The sequence below is a fragment of the Oncorhynchus tshawytscha genome, linkage group LG33, assembly GCF_018296145.1.
Source record: "Oncorhynchus tshawytscha isolate Ot180627B linkage group LG33, Otsh_v2.0, whole genome shotgun sequence".
NCBI lineage: Eukaryota > Metazoa > Chordata > Actinopteri > Salmoniformes > Salmonidae > Oncorhynchus > Oncorhynchus tshawytscha.
In genome coordinates this window covers 14,724,876-14,747,575 of record NC_056461.1, presented here as the reverse complement: position 1 = coordinate 14,747,575, position 22,700 = coordinate 14,724,876, and the positions used below count along the sequence as shown (strand labels likewise).

Genomic DNA, 22,700 nt, shown 5'->3' with positions numbered 1-22,700 from the left:
CTCTGGTAGACTGTAGATACTATACACCTGTCATGTCTCTGGTAGACTGTAGATACTATACACCTGTCATGTCTCTGGTAGACTGTAGATACTATACACCTGTCATGTCTCTGGTAGACTGTAGATACTATACACCTGTCATGTCTCTGGTAGACTGTAGATACTATACACCTGTCATGTCTCTGGTCCTCTGGTAGACTGTAGATACTAAACACCTGTCATGTCTCTGGTAGACTGTAGATACTAAACACCTGTAAGGTTCTCTGGTAGACTGTAGGTACTATACACCTGTCATGTCTCTGGTAGACTGTAGATACTATACACCTGTCATGTATCTGGTTCTCTGGTAGACTGTAGATACTAAACACCTGTCATGTCTCTGGTAGACTGTAGATACTATACACCTGTCATGTATCTGGTTCTCTGGTAGACTGTAGATACTAAACACCTGTCATGTCTCTGGTAGACTGTAGATACTATACACCTGTCATGTATCTGGTAGACTGTAGATACTAAACACCTGTCATGTCTCTGGTAGACTGTAGATACTATACACCTGTCATGTCTCTGGTAGACTGTAGGTACTATACACCTGTCATGTATCTGGTAGACTGTAGATACTAAACACCTGTCATGTCTCTGGTAGACTGTAGATACTATACACCTGTCATGTCTCTGGTTCTCTGGTAGACTGTAGATACTATACACCTGTCATGTTCTCTGGTAGACTGTAGATACTATACACCTGTCATGTCTCTGGTAGACTGTAGATACTATACACCTGTCATGTATCTGGTTCTCTGGTAGACTGTAGATACTAAACACCTGTCATGTCTCTGGTAGACTGTAGATACTATACACCTGTCATGTCTCTGGTAGACTGTAGGTACTAAACACCTGTCATGTATCTGGTAGACTGTAGATACACCTGTCATGTATCTGGTAGACCTATCACCTGTCATGTCTCTGGTAGACTGTAGATACTATACACCTGTCATGTATCTGGTAGACTGTAGATACTAAACACCTGTCATGTATCTGGTAGACTGTAGGTACTAAACACCTGTCATGTCTCTGGTAGACTGTAGGTACTAAACACCTGTCATGTATCTGGTAGACTGTAGGTACTATACACCTGTCATGTCTCTGGTAGACTGTAGGTACTAAACACCTGTCATGTATCTGGTAGACTGTAGGTACTATACACCTGTCATGTATCTGGTAGACTGTAGATACTATACACCTGTCATGTCTCTGGTAGACTGTAGATACTATACACCCTGTATCATGATACTAAACACCTGTCAGACTGTAGACTGTAGGTACTAAACACCTGTCATGTCTCTGGTAGACTGTAGGTACTAAACACCTGTCATGTATCTGGTAGACTGTAGGTACTATACACCTGTCATGTCTCTGGTAGACTGTAGGTACTAAACACCTGTCATGTATCTGGTAGACTGTAGGTACTATACACCTGTCATGTATCTGGTAGACTGTAGGTACTAAACACCTGTCATGTATCTGGTAGACTGTAGGTACTATACACCTGTCATGTATCTGGTAGACTGTAGATACTATACACCTGTCATGTATCTGGTAGACTGTAGATACTATACACCTGTCATGTATCTGGTAGACTGTAGATACTAAACACCTGTCATGTATCTGGTAGACTGTAGGTACTAAACACCTGTCATGTCTCTGGTAGACTGTAGGTACTAAACACCTGTCATGTATCTGGTAGACTGTAGGTACTATACACCTGTCATGTCTCTGGTAGACTGTAGGTACTAAACACCTGTCATGTATCTGGTAGACTGTAGGTACTATACACCTGTCATGTATCTGGTAGACTGTAGGTACTAAACACCTGTCATGTATCTGGTAGACTGTACTATACACCTGTCATGTATCTGGTAGACTGTAGGTACTAAACACCTGTCATGTATCTGGTAGACTGTAGGTACTAAACACCTGTCATGTATCTGGTAGACTGTAGGTACTATACACCTGTCATGTATCTGGTAGACTGTAGGTACTAAACACCTGTCATGTATCTGGTAGACTGTAGGTACTAAACACCTGTCATGTATCTGGTAGACTGTAGGTACTAAACACCTGTCATGTATCTGGTAGACTGTAGGTACTATACACCTGTCATGTATCTGGTAGACTGTAGGTACTAAACACCTGTCATGTATCTGTAGACTGAGGTACTAAACACCTGTCATGTATCTGGTAGACTGTAGGTACTATACACCTGTCATGTATCTGGTAGACTGTAGGTACTAAACACCTGTCATGTATCTGGTAGACTGTAGGTACTATACACCTGTCATGTCTCTGGTAGACTGTAGGTACTAAACACCTGTCATGTATCTGGTAGACTGTAGGTACTATACACCTGTCATGTATCTGGTAGACTGTAGGTACTAAACACCTGTCATGTATCTGGTAGACTGTAGGTACTATACACCTGTCATGTCTCTGGTAGACTGTAGGTACTAAACACCTGTCATGTATCTGGTAGACTGTAGGTACTATACACCTGTCATGTATCTGGTAGACTGTAGATACTATACACCTGTCATGTCTCTGGTAGACTGTAGGTACTATACACCTGTCATGTCTCTGGTAGACTGTAGGTACTATACACCTGTCATGTCTCTGGTAGACTGTAGATACTAAACACCTGTCATGTATCTGGTAGACTGTAGATACTATACACCTGTCATGTCTCTGGTAGACTGTAGATACTAAACACCTGTCATGTATCTGGTAGACTGTAGATACTATACACCTGTCATGTCTCTGGTAGACTGTAGGTACTATACACCTGTCATGTCTCTGGTAGACTGTAGATACTAAACACCTGTCATGTATCTGGTAGACTGTAGATACTATACACCTGTCATGTATCTGGTAGACTGTAGATACTATACACCTGTCATGTCTCTGGTAGACTGTAGATACTAAACACCTGTCATGTATCTGGTAGACTGTAGATACCATACACCTGTCATGTCTCTGGTAGACTGTAGATACTATACACCTGTCATGTCTCTGGTCCTCTGGTAGACTGTAGATACTAAACACCTGTCATGTCTCTGGTAGACTGTAGATACTATACACCTGTCATGTCTCTGGTCCTCTGGTAGACTGTAGATACTATACACCTGTCATGTCTCTGGTAGACTGTAGATACTATACACCTGTCATGTCTCTGGTCCTCTGGTAGACTGTAGATACTATACACCTGTCATGTCTCTGGTAGACTGTAGATACTATACACCTGTCATGTCTCTGGTAGACTGTAGATACTATACACCTGTCATGTCTCTGGTAGACTGTAGATACTATACACCTGTCATGTCTCTGGTAGACTGTAGATACTATACACCTGTCATGTCTCTGGTAGACTGTAGATACTATACACCTGTCATGTATCTGGTTCTCTGGTAGACTGTAGGTACTATACACCTGTCATGTCTCTGGTAGACTGTAGATACTATACACCTGTCATGTATCTGGTTCTCTGGTAGACTGTAGATACTAAACACCTGTCATGTCTCTGGTAGACTGTAGATACTATACACCTGTCATGTATCTGGTTCTCTGGTAGACTGTAGATACTAAACACCTGTCATGTCTCTGGTAGACTGTAGGTACTATACACCTGTCATGTCTCTGGTCCTCTGGTAGACTGTAGATACTATACACCTGTCATGTCTCTGGTAGACTGTAGATACTAAACACCTGTCATGTATCTGGTAGACTGTAGATACTATACACCTGTCATGTCTCTGGTAGACTGTAGATACTAAACACCTGTCATGTATCTGGTAGACTGTAGATACCATACACCTGTTATGTCTCTGGTAGACTGTAGATACTAAACACCTGTCATGTATCTGGTAGACTGTAGATACCATACACCTGTCATGTCTCTGGTAGACTGTAGATACTATACACCTGTCATGTCTCTGGTAGACTGTAGATACTAAACACCTGTCATGTATCTGGTAGACTGTAGATACCATACACCTGTCATGTCTCTGGTAGACTGTAGGTACTATACACCTGTCATGTCTCTGGTAGACTGTAGATACCATACACCTGTCATGTCTCTGGTAGACTGTAGGTACTATACACCTGTCATGTCTCTGGTAGACTGTAGGTACTATACACCTGTCATGTCTCTGGTAGACTGTAGGTACTATACACCTGTCATGTATCTGGTAGACTGTAGATACTATACACCTGTCATGTCTCTGGTAGACTGTAGATACTATACACCTGTCATGTCTCTGGTAGACTGTAGATACTATACACCTGTCATGTATCTGGTAGACTGTAGATACCATACACCTGTCATGTCTCTGGTAGACTGTAGATACTAAACACCTGTCATGTCTCTGGTAGACTGTAGGTACTATACACCTGTCATGTCTCTGGTAGACTGTAGGTACTATACACCTGTCATGTCTCTGGTAGACTGTAGGTACTATACACCTGTCATGTCTCTGGTAGACTGTAGATACTATACACCTGTCATGTCTCTGGTAGACTGTAGGTACTATACACCTGTCATGTCTCTGGTAGACTGTAGATACTATACACCTGTCATGTCTCTGGTAGACTGTAGGTACTATACACCTGTCATGTCTCTGGTAGACTGTAGATACCATACACCTGTTATGTCTCTGGTAGACTGTAGGTACTATACACCTGTCATGTCTCTGGTAGACTGTAGGTACTATACACCTGTCATGTCTCTGGTAGACTGTAGGTACTATACACCTGTCATGTATCTGGTAGACTGTAGATACTATACACCTGTCATGTCTCTGGTAGACTGTAGGTACTATACACCTGTCATGTCTCTGGTAGACTGTAGGTACTATACACCTGTCATGTCTCTGGTAGACTGTAGGTACTATACACCTGTCATGTATCTGGTAGACTGTAGATACTATACACCTGTCATGTCTCTGGTAGACTGTAGATACTATACACCTGTCATGTCTCTGGTAGACTGTAGGTACTATACACCTGTCATGTCTCTGGTAGACTGTAGGTACTATACACCTGTCATGTCTTTGGTAGACTGTAGATACCATACACCTGTTATGTCTCTGGTAGACTGTAGGTACTATACACCTGTCATGTCTCTGGTTCTGAAGCTACTGTCATGGTGGAGGAGTTTTGAAATGCGTCAACATGCCGTGGATTTCTACTCGGCCCTCTATAAGGCGGAGGATTGTGACTCTCCGTGTACTGAACAGTTGTTACACGGTCTTCCTCAATTGGGACCTGAGCAGAGAGTCGCATTGGACTCTGACATTACACTGCAAGAGCTGTCCACAGCAGTTATGCAGTTCTCAACAGGCCGAGCCCCTGGAATCGATGGTTTACCATCCTAGTTTTATAAGCACTTTTGGGGACGATTTTTATGAAGTGGTGTGTGAATCTTGTCATGAGGGTTCTCTTCCTGTATCCTGTCAACGTGCGGTGCTTCCACTGTTGCCAAAAAAGGGGGATTTGGCTCTCATAAAAAATTGGAGACCTGTTGCTTTGCTGTGCGCTGAATACAATTTGTTTTCTAAATGTCTCTCAAACAGGTTGAAAGAGTATCTGGGATTGTTGATCCGCAAGGACCAGTCCTACTGTGTACCTGATCGCTCTATTGTTGACAACTTGCTTCTGATAAGAGATGTTTTAGACATTTGTAAACTGTCTGATGTAAATGTGGGTTTACTTTCTTTGGATCAGGAGAAGGCTTTTGACTGTGTGGACCACCAGTGCTTGTTTAAAACGATGAAAGCCTTTTGTTTTTTTTGTCTTGGATGAATTTACTGTATGCTGGGGCCTCATGTATGGTGAAGGTGGGGGGGGTGGTTTGAGTTGCCCCATCCCTGTCCAAAGGGGCATCAGGCAGGGATGCCCAATTTCAGGGCAGTTATATAGTCTGGTGATTGAGCAAATGCTTTGTTTTTAAAGAGCGAAACTTACTGGTTTCTCTGTGCCAGGTGCAATGAAGGGTCCCACGATAGCACTGTCTGTGTATGCAGATGACGTGATAGTTTTTATTACAGGGGGTGAGGATGTTAAGGTTCTCTCAAACACTTTAAAGGTGTATGAGGGGGCCTCCTCAGCTAGAGTCAACTGGGGAAAGAGTGAAGCGCTGTGGGCAGGTCAGCTTCAAATGGGGTCCGCTCCACGGTTACCAGGGGGGCTTCAGACGGGGTCTGCTCCATGGTTACCAGGGGAGCTTCAGATGGGGTCCACTCCACGGTTACCAGGGGGGCTTCAGGCGGGGTCCGCTCCACGGTTACCAAGGGGGTTTCAGACTGGGTCCGCTCCACGGTTACCAAGGGGTTTTAGACGGGGTCCGCTCCACCGTTACCAGGGGGCTTCAAACGGGGTCCGCTCCACGGTTACCAGGGGGCTTCAGACGGAGTCCGCTCCACGGTTACCAGGGGGCTTCAGACGGGGTCCGCTCCACGGTTACCAAGGGGTTTCCGACGGGGTCCGCTCCACGGTTACCAAGGGGGCTTCAGACGGGGTCCGCTCCACGGTTACCAGGGGGACTTCAGACGGGGTCCTCTCCACGGTTACCAGGGGGCTTCAGACGGGGTCCGCTCCACGGTTACCGGGGGCTTCAGACGGGGTCCGCTCCATGGTTACCAGGGGGCTTCAGATGGCGTCCGCTCCACGGTTACCAAGGGGGCTTCAGACGGGGTCCGCTCCACGGTTACCAGGGGGCTTCAGATGGGGTCCGCTCCACGGTTACCAGGGGGCTTCAGACGGGGTCCGCTCCACGGTTACCAGGGGGGCTTCAGTGGGGCAGAGATGGGATGAATACTTTGGTTTTTTTTCTAGGCTCTGATGTCTTTCAGAAAAATAACTGGGAGGGTGTGTTGGAGAAAGTGTGTGCCAGACTGTCAAGATGGAAATGGGTGCTGCCCCAGCTGTCTTATATGGGAAGGGTCCTGGTAGAACTGATCACTGATTGAACTGATCACTGATTGGTTCTCAAAGTTGGGAGAGGTTTTCTCTTCCCAACTGTATATATTTGGGCCAAAGTACAGGTTCAGTCAAAAGGGTTTGTGTTGTGTTGCTTAATTTTGTGTTAGGGGCAGCAAAATTAGCAATATGGAAGACCCGAAAGGACAGTATTCGGGGACAGGGGATGTGGTGGGAATGCTGGCAGCGAGACTAAGGGTGGAGTTTGCCTATTATAAACTTGTCAACAATATTGATCTGTTTTTGAGTAAATGGGGTATTCAGAGGAATTGGAGTTGTGTTTTTTATTTTTTTTTACCCCTTTTTCTCCCCAATTCTGTGGTATCCAATTGTTTAGTAGCTACTATCTTGTCTCATCGCAACTCCCGTACGGGCTCGGGAGAGACGAAGGTTGAAAGTCACGCGTCCTCCGATACACAACCCAACCACGCCGCACTGCTTCTTAACACAGCGCGCATCCAACCCGGAAGCCAGCCGCACCAATGTGTGGGAGGAAACACCGTGCACCTGGCAACCTTGGTTAGCGCGCACTGTGCCCGGCCCGCCACAGGAGTCGCTGGTGCGCGATGAGTCAAGGATTTCCCTACCGGCCAAACCCTCCCTAACCCGGACGAGGCTAGGCCAATTGTGCGTCGCCCCACGGACCTCCCGGTCGCGGCCGGTTACGACAGAGCCTGGGCGGGAACCCAGAGTCTCTGGTGGCACAGCTGGCGCTGCAGTACAGCACCCTTAACCACTGCGCCACCCAGGAGGCCCGGAGTTGTGTTTTTAATTGATGATTTAAAACTCAAACTCTCTCTCTCTCTCTGGTTTTATTTCCCCTGAGAACCTGTCTCTATTATCTGGTTACATGTACATGCATTTAGATATCCCACACTCCCCTTTTCTAAATCGGCCATCTCAGGGTGTGGTGCCAGTGTCACCTCACTTAGTACTTTTGTGTGTATGTGTGTGCCAGCGCCACTATGCTGGTGTGTGTATATGTACCTGTGTTGTCTGGTCAGAGCCAGTGGAAACATCCTGTGTTGTGCTGCTCCCATAGACATTGCTCCGTTTCAACAGAGCTTCCTCTCCCTCTCTCCTCTCCCTCTTCCTCTCTCCTCTTTCCTCTCTCCCATCTTTTTCTCTCTGTCCTCTCATGGGATTTCCCTAATCTGAAGCCTAGTTACACCATTTCTCTGGAAGAAGGTTGCAGTCTTTTAAATGTTTTTCTTTTTTTATTTAACTTTTGTTTAACTATTTATTTCTCTGTCTGGTCTTGCTCCTCATAAATGGCGTCATGGAAAACTCATACCGCCTGGTCTGCCCTCTGTGGAAAATATGATTTTACCCCATAAAACAGTAACCTTGTCAGGGTTTTATAGTGTGTGGCCACAGAGCAGTGTTCATGTCAGGTGCTTCCTGGTTCTATAGTACAGAGAGAGGGAAGAGAAGAGGGGGAGTTACAGGTGAGATTAGTATGAGAAAGAGAGGTTAACTCTTCCAACAGAATGTGTTGTGTTTTCTCCTGGCTGTCTGAAGATGTGAGCTGATGCTGTAGAATCAGGTGGATCCTCACGTGAGTGATGCCCCTGCAGTGGTACAGGTGTGTGTGTGATTGGTAAACTGTCAGCTTCATGCCTACGTGGCCTGTGAATTCCAGGCTGTGGGAGTGAAGAGAAGCAGCAGGGGTCAGAGACAGACTGCCCTCAGTCCTCTACACTGTGTGTGTGTGTGTGTGTGTGTGTGTGTGTGTGTGTGTGTGTGTGTGTGTGTGTGTGTGTGTGTGTGTGTGTGTGTGTGTGTGTGTGTGTGTGTGTGTGTGTGTTGACCGCAGGGATTCAAACATTGTGATTCTAGGAAGAGTAATGTAAAAGCTGTAGTGACTTTAGTCCTGGTTTAATCAATATGAACAGTTCCATCTTCAGCCATGTAAAGGGTTAACTGTTCCAGGAAGAGAATCACACAGCAGTATCTGGTGGGGAGGAGCATCACTATCGTCACTTTGTTGAACTGAAACTGAAGTAGAGAGACGTACAGTATATTGTTTACGGGACCAAACTCTCCAGCACTTCAGAAATCTACTAAATAGCGACATGTTCAGACTACACACTGACTCTCCTACACTTTGACACCACAAACAGAAAGGACAGAGATATCATCCAAAAAAACATCCAGGTGAGTAGAGAGACTGACATGGACAGTTAAGCTTGACTGTGTTTACCGTGTATATTTCCTTTTTATTCATGCAGATTCTACGCTATGTTACACTTTTCAGTCTACGCTTATCAGACGTGTGTCTTTGTTGTATCATCATGTATCAACATTCATTAATATCATCAGATAAGACAATGTTAACAACTCTCAAGCTAAATATATCAAGAACTGATTGATTCCAAATGGTTTATGGTTTCACCTTTGGTCTCTGTCTAGATATGGCCACCTCCAGCAGTCTCCTGTCTGAAGAGCAGTTCCTGTGTTCTATCTGTCTGGATGTGTTCACTGAGCCAGTCTCTACTTCATGTGGACACAACTTCTGCAAGGCCTGTATCACAAAGTACTGGGATACCAGTGACCTGTGCCAGTGTCCCATGTGTAAAAATACATTCGATAAGAGACCAGATCTGTTCATCAATACTTTCATTTCTGAGATGGCTGCTCAGTTCAGACAGACAGTTGAAGTGAAAACTACCAGCAGCCCGGACCAATGCTCTGCCATGATAGTAGAAGTGTCCTGTGACATCTGCACTGGGATGAAGCTCAAGGCCCTGAAGTCCTGTCTGGTGTGTCAGACCTCTTACTGTGAGACTCATCTGGAGCCTCATCAGAGAGTTGCAGCCTTAAAGAGACACAAGCTGATCAACCCTGTGGAGAACCTGGAAGACAGGACGTGTAGGAAGCATGAGAGACCTCTAGAGCTGTTCTGTAGGAGTGACCAGACATGTCTTTGTGTCTTGTGCTTGAAAGCAGACCACATGACTCACGACACTGTCCTTCTAGAGGAAGAGTATGGAGAGAGGAAGGCTCAGTTGGGGAATACTGAGGCAGAAGTGCAGCAGATGATCCAGGAGAGACTGAAGAAGGTTCAGGAGATCAAACACTCAGTAGATCTCAGCAAGAGAGAGTCAGAGAGAGAGATATCAGACAGTGTACAGGTCTTCACTGCTCTGGTGTGCTCCATTCAGAGATGCCAGGCTGAGCTCATTGAGGTGATTGAGGAGAAGCTGAAAGCAGCAGAGAGGCAGGCTGAAGGGCTCATTAAAGAGCTGGAGCAGGAAATCACTGCGCTACAGAGGAGAAGCACTGAGGTGGAGCAGCTCTCACACACTGAGGACCACCTCCACCTCCTACAGAGCTTCCCATTCCTCTGCACCTCTCCAGACACCAAGGACTGGTCTGAGATCAGTGTTCACAGTGATCTGTGTGTGGGGACTGTGAGGAGAGCTGTGTCCCAGCTGGAGGAGACACTGAATAAAGAGATGGAGAAGCTGCCTGAAGTCAAACTGAAGAGGATTCAGCAGTATGCAGTGGATGTGACTCTTGACCCTGATACAGCACATCCCTACCTCATCATGTCTGAAGATGGGAAACAGGTGAGACATGGAAACACAGAGCAGGATCTCCCAGACAAGCCAGTTATGTTTTCCAACGGTCTCTGTATCTTGGGAAAGGAGGGCTTCTCCTCAGGGAGATTCTACTATGAGGTGATGGTTAAGGGGAAGACTGACTGGGTTTTAGGAGTGGCCAGAGAGTCCATCATCAGGAAGGGGAAGATCACACCGAGCCCTAAGAATGGATACTGGACTGTCTGGCTGAGAAAAGGAAATGTGTACGAGGCTCTTTCTAGCACCAGTGTCCTGCTCTCCCTGAGAGAGAAGCCCCAGAAGGTGGGGGTGTTTGTGGATTATGAGGAGGGTCAGGTCTCCTTTTATGATGTGGAGGCCAGGTCTCTTATCTACTCTTTCACTGGCTGCACCTTCACAGAGAAACTCTATCCATTCTTCAGCCCATGTCTTAATGATGGTGGTAAAAACTCTGCCCCTCTGATCATCTCTCCTGTCAATCACACAACATGAAGTTTAACCTGAAAATGTACTGAAATGTGTTTAATTTCGTCTGTTGTCCTACATCAGAGAACATTTCAATGTAATATTCCTACCGACGTGGTTGTTGTTTGTTATCATCAGCATCATGTCAGTCTGTTAGACATGATGAGTAGCCTACAGTGTGCAGCAGCATTGTAAGATATGAAAACATCTCTCCAGGCTCATAACGAGGTATGATTCACATCTGGGAGTTACATTTCAGAGGAATTTCTGATCATGAGATAATTCAAGCAATATGTTTGTTATTTAGCTTGTTTGTTTGTTTGCACTGTATATCTCTGTTGATCCACCTATAATGAACTGGGATGTGCCTGGAGTAAAATTCAGGATTTTTAGAAAAATGAAATCCAGTTGAATATTGACCAAATTGGAATTCTTTCTCGTAGGCCTACTGTCCCCGATGTTTACAGTAGTGATGGCTATGACATCCGTTTGGAATAGTGGAGGGACACTGCGGTGGATATCATATGGAAAGGGTGTGTTTATTTTGTAGTTTTGCTGTCTCATCACCAGAATTATTATTATTATTTTATTTCACCTTTATTTAACTAGGCAAGTATGTTAAGAACAAATTCTTATTTTCAATGACTGCCTCGGAACAGTGGGTTAACTGCCTTGTTCAGGGGCAGAAACGACAGATTTGTACCTTGTCAGCTCGGAGGATTCAATCTTGCAACCTTTCGGTTACTAGTCCAACGCTCTAACCACTAGGCTGCCTGCCTCTAACCACTAGGCTGCCCTGCCTATCAAAGATCATATTTCATGCTTTACAAATAAAGTCACCTGTTATGGCACCTTGTCTGTTCTGCCTGTCTGCACATTCATTGTGAATAGAGTAAGATAATAAGTGAGTGAACGAATGAAGAGGAATGAAAGAGAGACAGGTATGACAGGACATCTGATTGTTGACGTTAAACCCAGGCCATAAATCCAAACTTGAAACAATTGTAAATAAGCGCCTGAGAGAAAAAGTTCAGCCACGTAAAGGGTTAAAGGGCAATTTTCCACTTTTCAACCTCATATTCATCATATTCAGCACCAAACCAGTGTCTCTAGAATACTATGTGAAAATTGTACGTTTTTATGATCAGTGGATAAAAAGATAAGAAGAAAGGTCCCCAAAAAATGTTCCTCTGTGACATCACAGGGTACAGTAGGATTAAAAGTTTTTAAAAAACAGTGATTTTCAAAACCTGCAACGAGTTTCTAGCCAGAGGGAGAGTATTTTCTCGCTCCCCACGTCACCGCCAATCTCATAGTGTTTGAAAAGCACAGATTCAAATGTTTTTTAAAACTTTGATGTGACTGTGTAGAACTTTTTAACCCAACATCAGTGCCTCAACCTCACTAATGCTCTTCTGGCTGAATGGAAGCAAGTCCCCGCAGCAGTGTTCCAACATCTAGTGGAAAGCCTTCCCAGAAGAGTGGAGGCTGCTATAGCAGCAAAAAGGGGACCAACTCCATATGAGCAGGTGTCCACATACCTTTGGTCGTGTAGTGTATGTTGACAGTGGTATTGTGCTGGAAGACAATGAAAAGGAGGTTGAAAAGTGGTGGAGTTGCCATTTAACTCGATTCCAGGAAGATAAAAGCACATGGCAGTATTATAAGGGGAGGAGGACTGCTGCAGGGAGGAAATTTACTGGAAAGATGATGGAGGAGGATGTTTTTAAACTGATGGAACATCGAGTGATGAGGGTGAGAAGGAATGGATTACAGTGGTAAACAAAAAGGGAAATGAGAAGTAAAGTTGCCGGGGAGTCTAGTAAATCCAAGCCTAGTTCTGACTGTTCTTTAGTTAGTGAGGGTTCTTGATCGATCAAGATATCTGGGAGATCTGTTTTGAAGAGAAAATAAGAATGCATTTGTTTATTTGGGTTTTTTGTTTGTCCGAGGAGCAGAAGGTGCATGCTTTGCCCCTGAAAAAGATATATAATTGTAATGTGTTGTGTGTGGATCTGCGAAGCAGGGCACCTATCATGGGGGTTATCTCTGGAGTGGGGCTAGAAGTGAGAGCAAAGGGTATAACTGAAGAAATAGAGGCAGTGGTTGGTGCACACCGACTGACCCGTATGGTGGATGGAGTGAGGAAGCCCAGTGGTTGGTGCACGCCGACTGACCCGTATGGTGGATGGAGTAAGGAAGCCCACTCCATCCATTCTTTCATTCTTTGAAGAAGACTCTCTCCCTTCGAATGTATATTTGAGTTATGCGAGAGATCCTGTTAGATCCTTCGTGCCCAAACCCTTGCATTGTAATGAATGTCAACTATTTGGACGTGTGTCAAGTGTATGTAGATGGCAGGAATATTGTGTGCCAGTTGAGGTGAAATGCTGCAATTGTGGTGGGGATCATACACCCGAATTCATGACCCTGTTAGGATGAAGGAGACTGAGGTGACAAGAATAAAGGCTGTCCAGCATGTCTCCTATCCAGAGGTAGTAAGAAGAGTGGAAGGGAGTAATGTTGAAGAAACCATGGTAGTTAGAATAGACACATCAGTAAATGTTACTAGCCAATAGGATCCTGACATGTAGCATGTTAAAAAGGTGGATTTTGTATCGTTTATTGCATTGGTTTTCAAACTGCACATCGCAAACAAAGAAGAAATCTTAGAAAATAGGCATCGTTATGAGTGAGGCTGAAGGTTTTTTGGGGACTCGGGGATTTTACAGCATTACAAGGAATCCTGTTAAGAATGTTCCATCCACACAGGGCCCTGTGGTGTGCAGTGGATGTGACTCTGGACCCTGATACAGCACATCCCAAACTCATCCTGTCTGAGGATGGGAAACAGGTGAGACATGGAGACACACGGACGAATCGTCCGAATACCCCAAAGAGGTTTAATAAAAGTGTAAATGTCTTAGGAATGGAGGGCTTCTCTACAGGGAGATTTTACTATGATGTGACAGTTAAGGGGAAGACTGACTGGGTTTTAGGAGTAGCCAGAGAGTCCATCATCAGGAAGGGGAAGATCACACTGAGCCCTAAGAATGGATACTGGACTGTCTGGCTGAGAAAAGGAAATGAGTACAAGGCTCTAGCTGGTCCTGATGTCCCCCTCTCCTTGAGAGAGAAGCCCCAGAAGGTGGGGGTGTTTGTGGATTATGAGGAGGGTCAGGTCTCCTTTTATGATGTGGAGGCCAGGTCTCATATCTACTCTTTCACTGACTGCACCACTGATAAACTCTATCCATTTTTCTGCCCGTCTTAATGATGATGGTAAAAACTCTGACCCTCTGATCGCTTCTCCTGACAATCACACAGACTTAATCCGAAAATCTAACTTGCCAGTAGAATAAATATATTTAGAATAGTCATAATCTGTTGTCATACATCACAAAGAATGGGGGGGTTGTACGATATTTTGGGCATCTAACCTTCTCACTCATCGTTATTCACGATTCATTCAGGATTATCCGTAATCATGGTAGCATCCACATTAATGTAGAAGTGTTGAGAAACATATTCTATTCTTATTTAAGTGACCCCAAAATGACACAATACATTATTTACCATTTAATAGCTATTTGGCACAAAATAATCTGAAACTCAACCAAAACATACAGCAAATGCATCCAACAAATTTGTAGTCACAAGCTTGAAATAGTCATTGCATGCAATGAATATGGCACCAGATATTTAACTTTTTACTACGTTAATACACGTACAGTGCATTCGCAAAGGTTTCAGACCCCTTTACCTTTTCCACATTTTGTTACATTACAGCCTAATTCTAGAATTGATTCAATAGATTTTCCCTCATCAATCTACACATAATACCCCATAATGACAAAGCAAAAACAGATTTTTAGACATTTTTGTAAATGTATTAAAAATAAAAAAACTGATATCACATTTACATAAGTATTCAGACCCTTTACTCAGTACTTTGTTGAAGCACCTTTGGCAGCGATTACAGTCTTGAGTCTTCTTGGGTATGACGCTACAAGCTTGGCACAATTTTATTTGGGGAGTTTCTCCCATTCTTCTCTGTAGATCTTTTCAAGCTCTGTCAGGTTGGATGGGGAGCGTCGCTGCACAGCTTTTTTCAGGTCTCTCCAGAGATGTTAGATCGGGTTCAGGTCCGGGCTCTTGCTGGGCCACTCAAGGACATTAAGAGACTTGTCCAGAAGCAACTCCTGCATTGTCTTGGCTGTGTGCTTAGGGTCATTGTCTTAGAGTCAGAGGTCCTGAGTGCTCTGGAGCAGGTTTTCATCAAGAACCACTATTTTCCTCGATCCTGTCTAGTCTCCCTGTCGCTGCTGCTGAAAAACACCCCCACAGCATGATGCTGCCACCACTGTGCTTCACCATAGGGATGGTGACAGGTTTCCTCCAGATGTGACACTTGACATTAATGCCGAATAGTTTTAATATTGGTTTCATCAAACAAGAGAATCTTGTTTCTCCTGGTCTGAGTCTTTAGGTGCTTTTTGGCAAACTCCAAGCAGGCTGTCGTGTGCCTTTTACTGAGGAGTGGCTTCTGTCTGGCCACTCTACCATAAAGGCTTGATTGGTGGAGTGCTGTAGAGATGGTTGTCCTTCTGGAAGGTTCTCCCATCTCCACAGAGGAATTCTGGAGCTCTGTCAGAGTGACCATCAGGTTCTTGGTCACCTCCCCCGGTTGTTCAGTTTGGCCAGGCAGCCAGCTCTAGGAAGTGGCTTGGGGGTTCCAAACTTCTTCCATTTAAGAATGATGGAGGCCACTGTGTTCTTGGGGACCTTCAATGCTGCAGACATTTTTTTGGTACCCTTCCCTAGATCTGTGCCTCGAAACAATCCTGTCTCGGATCTCTACAGACAATTCCTTCGATATATAAAATGTGAATGAATCATTGTGATCTTGCGAGACATTGCTTCAGCTTTGATCTAACTTTAATAAATGACCACTGTTGTGAGAAGTTAATCTTCTATTTGTAATAATAAGTCATGAGTAGGACTATTAGGCTTTTGGGCAACATATCTTAATGAATTGGCATTTTAAAGGACATTTCCACTCATTTAGTTTTTGTTTCATTAGTCCATTGTTGACCTAGTCCCAAAATGTTTTGCTTGTTAGCAATCATGATTTCAAGATATATAACTTTGAAAATGAAATCATCCCCGGGGCAGAACTGCAGATCTTTCCTCCTTGCCGGCTCGGGATTCAAACCGGCAACCTTTTGGTTACTTGCCCAACGCTCTTATCTGCTAGGTTACCTGACACCATTACCTCCAACTTGGCCCAATTCACATTTCCAATTTCCCACCCTGACATAGGCCTACCAAGCTAGAATGGGCCCGGGTTCTCCACCAATAGTGGCTAAATATCCCAAGCAGGGCTATAGCAAATTCCCCAGAGAGGGTCAGGCTCCTTGGGCTTTGTGGTGGCCACTCAGGTTTGGGTGTCCTTGGCAGAACGGTGTCATGGGGGGGGGGGGGTGAATGGTGAATTTATTTTCTCTTTTCTTATTACACATGGTGAATTTATTTTCTCTTAAAAAAATTTTCCATTGGCCAAAGTTGTCACGCCTCCGACGGATACCTAGTCAGTTGTACAGCTGAATGCATTCAACTGAAATGTGTCTTCTGCATTTAACCCTCTGATTCAGAGAGGTGCGGGGGGCTGCCTTAATCGACATCCATGTCTTCGGCGCCAGTGGGTTAACTGCCTTGCTCAGGGGCAGAACGACAGATTTGTACCTTGTCAGCTCAGGGATTTGATGCGGCAACCTTTTGGTTACTGGCCCAACGCTCTAACCACTAGGCTAGTCTATAGTACTTCATCCTTCTTACAATCGACAGAGAAAAGACGGGGAAGAAGCCACCATTTACCTCTAGGCTGCTATACATATTTATTTAGTTTGTCATGGAATTTTAGTTGTAATTAAATATACTTTATTTAGAATGGATCAGAATACATTTTTCAGGGAAAGTTTGACCTGCTCTGTGTATTGTCAAATGTAAAAGAGTGAGCGAGCGTCGCTCCCCCGCACTCCGGCTGCACTGCAGTGTGGAGAGCCCGAGAGCAGCTCACACACACAGCAGAATCTGACATTGGGAAATGTACAGCTTGCAGCACGCTGACGTGTTTATCCCTGACCAAAGCAGATGCTTTAGTTGCTTCCAAAATACAATTTAGGAGCAGAGCATGAGAAAATTGAAAATGAAATTCAGACAATGCCTTTGCCAGCTGTGCAGTTCCTCGGCTGGGTGGGAAAATAAATCGTTTTCTATTTTCTGCTCTTTTCACCCTTGGTGAATGTCGCAAAACCAGATTGTTGTATTATTGTGTGAGATTAAATGTAATAGTCTCAAGGGGCTTCTTAGCTGTGGATTCGGAGAGAATAGGTGAAAACACACACTGACTGAGTGACTGAGTGAGTGAGTGAGTTGTAGTAGGATGCTAGTTATTGATTTGATGTCAGTCAGATTATTCAGTTATGTGTTGACCCATACAGTAGGCCATCCATCCAGACATGTGACTGAGCCCGACCTGGTCGATAACATGATCCAGTCTGTTATCCAAACTGTTCTTGGGGACCTTCAACGCTACAGGCCTTTTTTTGGTACCCTTCCCCAGATCTGTGTCTCGACACAATCCTGTCTCGGAGCTCTACGGACAATTCCTTCAACCTCATTGCTTGGTTTCTGCTCTGACATGCACTGTCAACTGTGGGACCTTATATAGACAGGTGTGTGCCTTTCCAAATCATGTCCAATACATTGAATTTACCACAGGTGGACTCCAATCAAGTTGTAGAAACATCTCAAGGGTGATCAATGACGTTGTTTTAAGCCCAAATGGACTACAGGGACTGACAGTACATGCAGTGAGAGAGAGTGTGTGTGTCAGCCAGCCAAGCAGTTACCCTGCCAACTGCGTTTCTTCTATTCTGGGGCACGGGCACAAAATGGCTGCCTTCACTCACAGGATGTACATTACATCTGCCTTGAGACTGGAGGACCAGCAAGGTCCAATGGACTAGGGGGGAGGCAGACTGCCGTCACTGACACACACACACACAGACACACACACACGCACGCGCATGCACACACACACACACACACACACACACACACACACACACACACACACACACACACACACACACACACACACACACACACACACACACACACACACACTTGAGATGCAGGTCTATGGGTGTAGACAGTGGTGCGGGAGCAGTTTTTGTAAATGACGTCATCATTTACTCAAAGTTTGTACTGACAGACTGATAAGCCTGTCATTACAGCATGTGCATAAAATGCATCCTCCAATTGCAACGTTTGCCTATGCCCACTCATATTTACTCAAGAAAATGTTCCTTTTTTAATATCCTCAAACATCCAATTCAGAAGAGGCTACCTAAAGTCAAAATAGGCCACCATCATTGTCAATCGTGAATGATTATTCTTCACGTCGGATACTGCATCTCCAAGTCAGTCATTTGATTGATCTCAATCACTTTCATGGGAATATGATTTTAGATCTTCTTGAATGAATGTTTGGTGAGTGAATTAGAACAGGTGGTGTCAAACTATTAGCCTTTCTTGTATTTTGTTGTAATTAAAGCATATATCCTGCGTGGTGGTGCGCTCGGAGGGCATTATGTAACAAACTTCTCTATCTTGTTATGGACTAGGGCCTGTAAGGGCAAGGGTTGAGTGTGTGTTTGGGTGTGTGTTTGGGTGTCCGTGCACCTGTCCGTCCGTGTGTGTGTTAAATCATTGCTTAATACTGCACTAGAGGGAGGGAAGGCTGGGTTTAGTGTAGGGCTATCATGGGTACTATGTATGTTCTCCTTTGTGTTTTCTGTAGGCTAATGTATAGGATGCCAAGAGCTTAATGTGTATCTTTTGTTTTGGTGTTGTATACTGTAGCTGATTGAAATGGAGGGTATTGTAAGGTGTGTACATACAGTAGGCTAAATGTTGGCCTCAGGGAGAAGTTTGTTGAATGTAATTGTTGGTATGAGACCCCCCCCAATTGCAAAGTTGGAGCCATTTCAGAGTTTCATCAGATGTATGGTGTAATATACAATATGTTCAGGAGCAGGATATACAGATGGATGTTTCTGTCCATTTCAGACTGACATGCAGACAAGGATTTCCTGCCTACACTTATGGCTGTCTGACTTTATCCTTTCCCTGTCTGTCCTTCTCCCTCTTTCCTTTCCATTCCTTCCTTCCTTCTCTCTCTGTCTGTCTTTCTCCCTCTTTCCATTCCTTCCTTCCCTCTCTCTCTGTCTGTCTTTCTCCCTCTTTCCTTTCCTTCCTTCCCTCTCTCTCTGTCTGTCTTTCTCCCTCTTTCCTTTCCATTCCTTCCTTCTCTCTCTGTCTGTCTTTCTCCCTCTTTCCTTTCCATTCCTTCCCTCTCTCTCTGTCTGTCTTTCTCCCTCTTTCCTTTCCATTCCTTCCCTCTCTCTCTGTCTGTCTTTCTCCCTCTTTCCTTTCCATTCCTTCCCTCTCTCTCTGTCGGTCTTTCTCCCTTTCTTTTCCTCCCCCTGTCTGTCTGTCTTTCTCCCTCTTTCTTTTCCTCCCCCTGTCTGTCCTTCTCCCTCTTTCCTTTCCTACCCTCTATCTGTCTGTCCTCATGTCTCCTGTCCCTGTCATTACTGTAGTACAGGTTTATTACAGTAGTCTAGTCCAGAGAGGAGGATGAGGGTCCTTCTGCCCTCTGGCTCTCTTCTCCCTGCTGCCCCCTCAGGAGAGTCCACTCACCAGGGTTAATGATGCACATCTTACACTTCTTTTTTATCTCTCTCTGTCCCTGTCTCTCTTTCTTAGTTCTCTCTCTCTCTCTCTCCCTCTCTCTCTCTCTCTCTCTCCCGTCCCTCCATCAATCTCAAGCTATCTCTCCCACTCTATAGCATACAGTTGAAGTCGGAAGTTTACATACGCTTATGTTGGAGTCATTAGAACTCGTTTTTCAACCACTCCACAAATGTTTTTTTTTTAAGAAACTATAGTTTTGCCAAGTTGGTTAGGACATCTACTTTGTGCATGCAATTACAACAAGTCATTTTCCCAACAATTGTTTGCTGACAGATTATTTAACTTATAATTCACTGTATCACAATTCCAGTGGGTCAGACGTTACATACACTAAGTTGTGCCTTTAAACAGCTTGGACAATTCCCAAAATGTATGTCATGGCTTTAGAAGCTTCTGATAGGCTAATTGACATCATTTGAGTCAATTGGTGGTGTACCTGTGGATGTATTTCAAGGCCTATCTTCAAACTCAGTGCCTATTTGCTTGACATTATGGGAAAATCAAAAGAAATCAGCCAAGACCAAAAATTGTAGACCTCCACAAGTCTGGTTCATCCTTGGGAGCAATTTCCAAACACCTGAAAGTACCACGTTCATCTGCAATAGTACGCAAGTATAAACACCATGGGACCACGCAGCTGTCATACCGGGACAGGAAGGAGACGTATTCTGTCTCCTAGAGATGAACGTACTTTGGTGAGAAAAGTGCTAATCAATCCCAAAACAACAGCAAAGGACCTTGTGAAGATGCTGGAGGAACCGGGTACAAAAGTATCTATATCCACAGTAAAACGAGTCCTATATCGACATAACCTGAAAGGCCGCTCAGCAAGGAGAAGCCACTTCTCCAAAATTGCCATAAAAAAGCCAGACTACGGTTTGCAACTGCACGTGGCCAAAGATCGTACTTTTTTGAGAAATGTCCTCTGGTCTGATGAAACAAAAATAGAACTGTTTTGCCATAATGACCATCGTTATGTTTGGAGGAAAAGGGGAAGGCTTGCAAGCTGAAGAACACCATCCCAACTGTGAAGCACTGGGGGGGGGGGGGTGCTTTGCTGCAAGAGGGACTGGTGCACTTCACAAAATAGATGCACCATGAGGGATGAAAATTATGTGGATATATTGAAGCAACATCTCAAGACATCAGTCAGGAAGTTAAAGTTTGGTCGCAAATGGGTCTTCCAAATGGACAATGACTTTTGTGGCAAAATGGCTTAATAAGGACAACAAAGTCAAGGTATTGGAGTGGCCATCACAAAGCCCTGACCTCAATCCTATAGAAAATCTGTGGGCAGAACTGAAAAAGCGTGTGCGAGCAAGGAGGGTCAAACGTTTTGGGTAGCCTTCTACAAGCTTCGGTTACACCAGCTCTGTCAGGAGGAACAGGCCAAAATTCTCCCAACTTATTGTGGGAAGCTTGTAGAAGGCTACCCAAAACGTTTGACCCAAGTTAAACCATTTAAAGGGAAAGCTACCAAATACTAATTGAATGTATGTAAACTTCTGACCCACTGGGAATGTGATGTAAGAAATAATAGCTGAAATAAATCATTCTCTCTACTATAATTCTGACATTTCACATTCTTAAAATAAAGTGGTGATCCTAACTGACCTAAGACAGGGAATTTGTACTAGGATTTAATGTCAGAAATGGTGAAAAACTGAGTTTAAATGTATTTGGCTATGGTGTATGTAAACTTCCGACTTCAACTGTATCCTATATTTGCTCTAAAACAGAGTGAATCAAGTTGTACTGTATCCATGTAGGCCGCCAGCCTTTAGTCTCTCCCTCCCCTCCTCCCCTCCCCTCTAGCCACCTGTGCCTATAAAGAGTTTGTGTCGTTAGTGTTTGCGACCATCAGCAGAACTGCAGTGGGCTATTTATTATAGCTTTGCTGTGCAGAAGGGGAGCAATCGCATATTTCAACATCATAACAAACCTCAGTAAGACTGTTAAGCCGTGACAGAAAGTCAATTATGAAATGAAACATGGGAAACGCATATATTAATAACTCCTTATTACTCACACATTTCACTAACAAAAGTGCAGTTCCAGGAGAGAACTCTTTCTGTGAATACAAAAACACACAGTCCCTTGGCTCATCACCAAAAGCTAGCTTGACGTGTGGAAATGTGACAGGCTTGACTTGATATTAGCATATTCATACATCTGGGAATAAATGGACTCATGGAGTCAGGGAGGGACGTACTGATTTTTAGCAAACTGGAAATGTTGCTGCAGACACGTTGTTACTTCAACAGTGTGTTGCTGTAGGTTGAGACTCAGAGACAGACTTGGATAGTGTCTGTTCTCCCATAGGAACAGCATGGCAGAATCACTTAGGGCCTGTGAGTTCTGACTTCCATCTCTGCTATGGAGAGACACATCTCTGATATCCTTTTCTATCGCTCCTGAGGAGGATTCCCATCATTACCACCACATAAGAGCTTCCCTCGCTCCTCAGATAGGAGAGGAGATGAAACGACAGGAAGTTAACTATCCAACGGGAAGAGGGAGACATGGCAAGATTCTCTCTCTCTCTCCTCTGTCTCTCTGTTAATTATAGTGCTTGTTACCCACTGAGAGAGGTGGAGAGATGTTCTTTGGCTTCATGAAGTTCTGCTCAGTGTGATCTAGGGCCTTTATAGCCCTGCGAGGAGCCAAAGTGAACATTCCACGTAACAAGGAGCTGGTATTCACAGTGTCTCTCCCTCCCAGTCAGCTTTGATGTGATGTGGCATGACAATGGAGTAATGGAGATAAGACAAAGAAAAAGAGGGGGAGAAAAAAGACGATGGTGAAGAGGAGGAGGAGGGT

General features: G+C 44.5%; 2 protein-coding genes across 3 annotated transcripts in view; both read left to right on the top strand.

The window, feature by feature from the left end:
- Positions 1–22,700, top strand: part of LOC112235801 (carbohydrate sulfotransferase 11-like) — a 90,255-nt gene that overhangs the window by 51,524 nt on the left and 16,031 nt on the right. The gene's annotated exons all lie outside the window — the stretch shown is intronic.
- On the top strand, positions 8,811–11,947 carry LOC121841630 (zinc finger protein RFP-like). Its single transcript, XM_042311101.1, has 2 exons — positions 8,811–9,186; positions 9,442–11,947. The coding sequence occupies exon 2, from the start codon at positions 9,444–9,446 to the stop codon at positions 11,082–11,084; it is 1,641 nt and encodes a 546-aa protein (XP_042167035.1). The 5' UTR covers positions 8,811–9,186; positions 9,442–9,443; the 3' UTR covers positions 11,085–11,947.

Excerpts from the sequence above, each read along its gene's own strand:
- LOC121841630 (XM_042311101.1), top strand. The coding sequence starts at position 9,444 with ATGGCCACCTCCAGCAGTCTCCTGTCTGAAGAGCAGTTCCTGTGTTCT.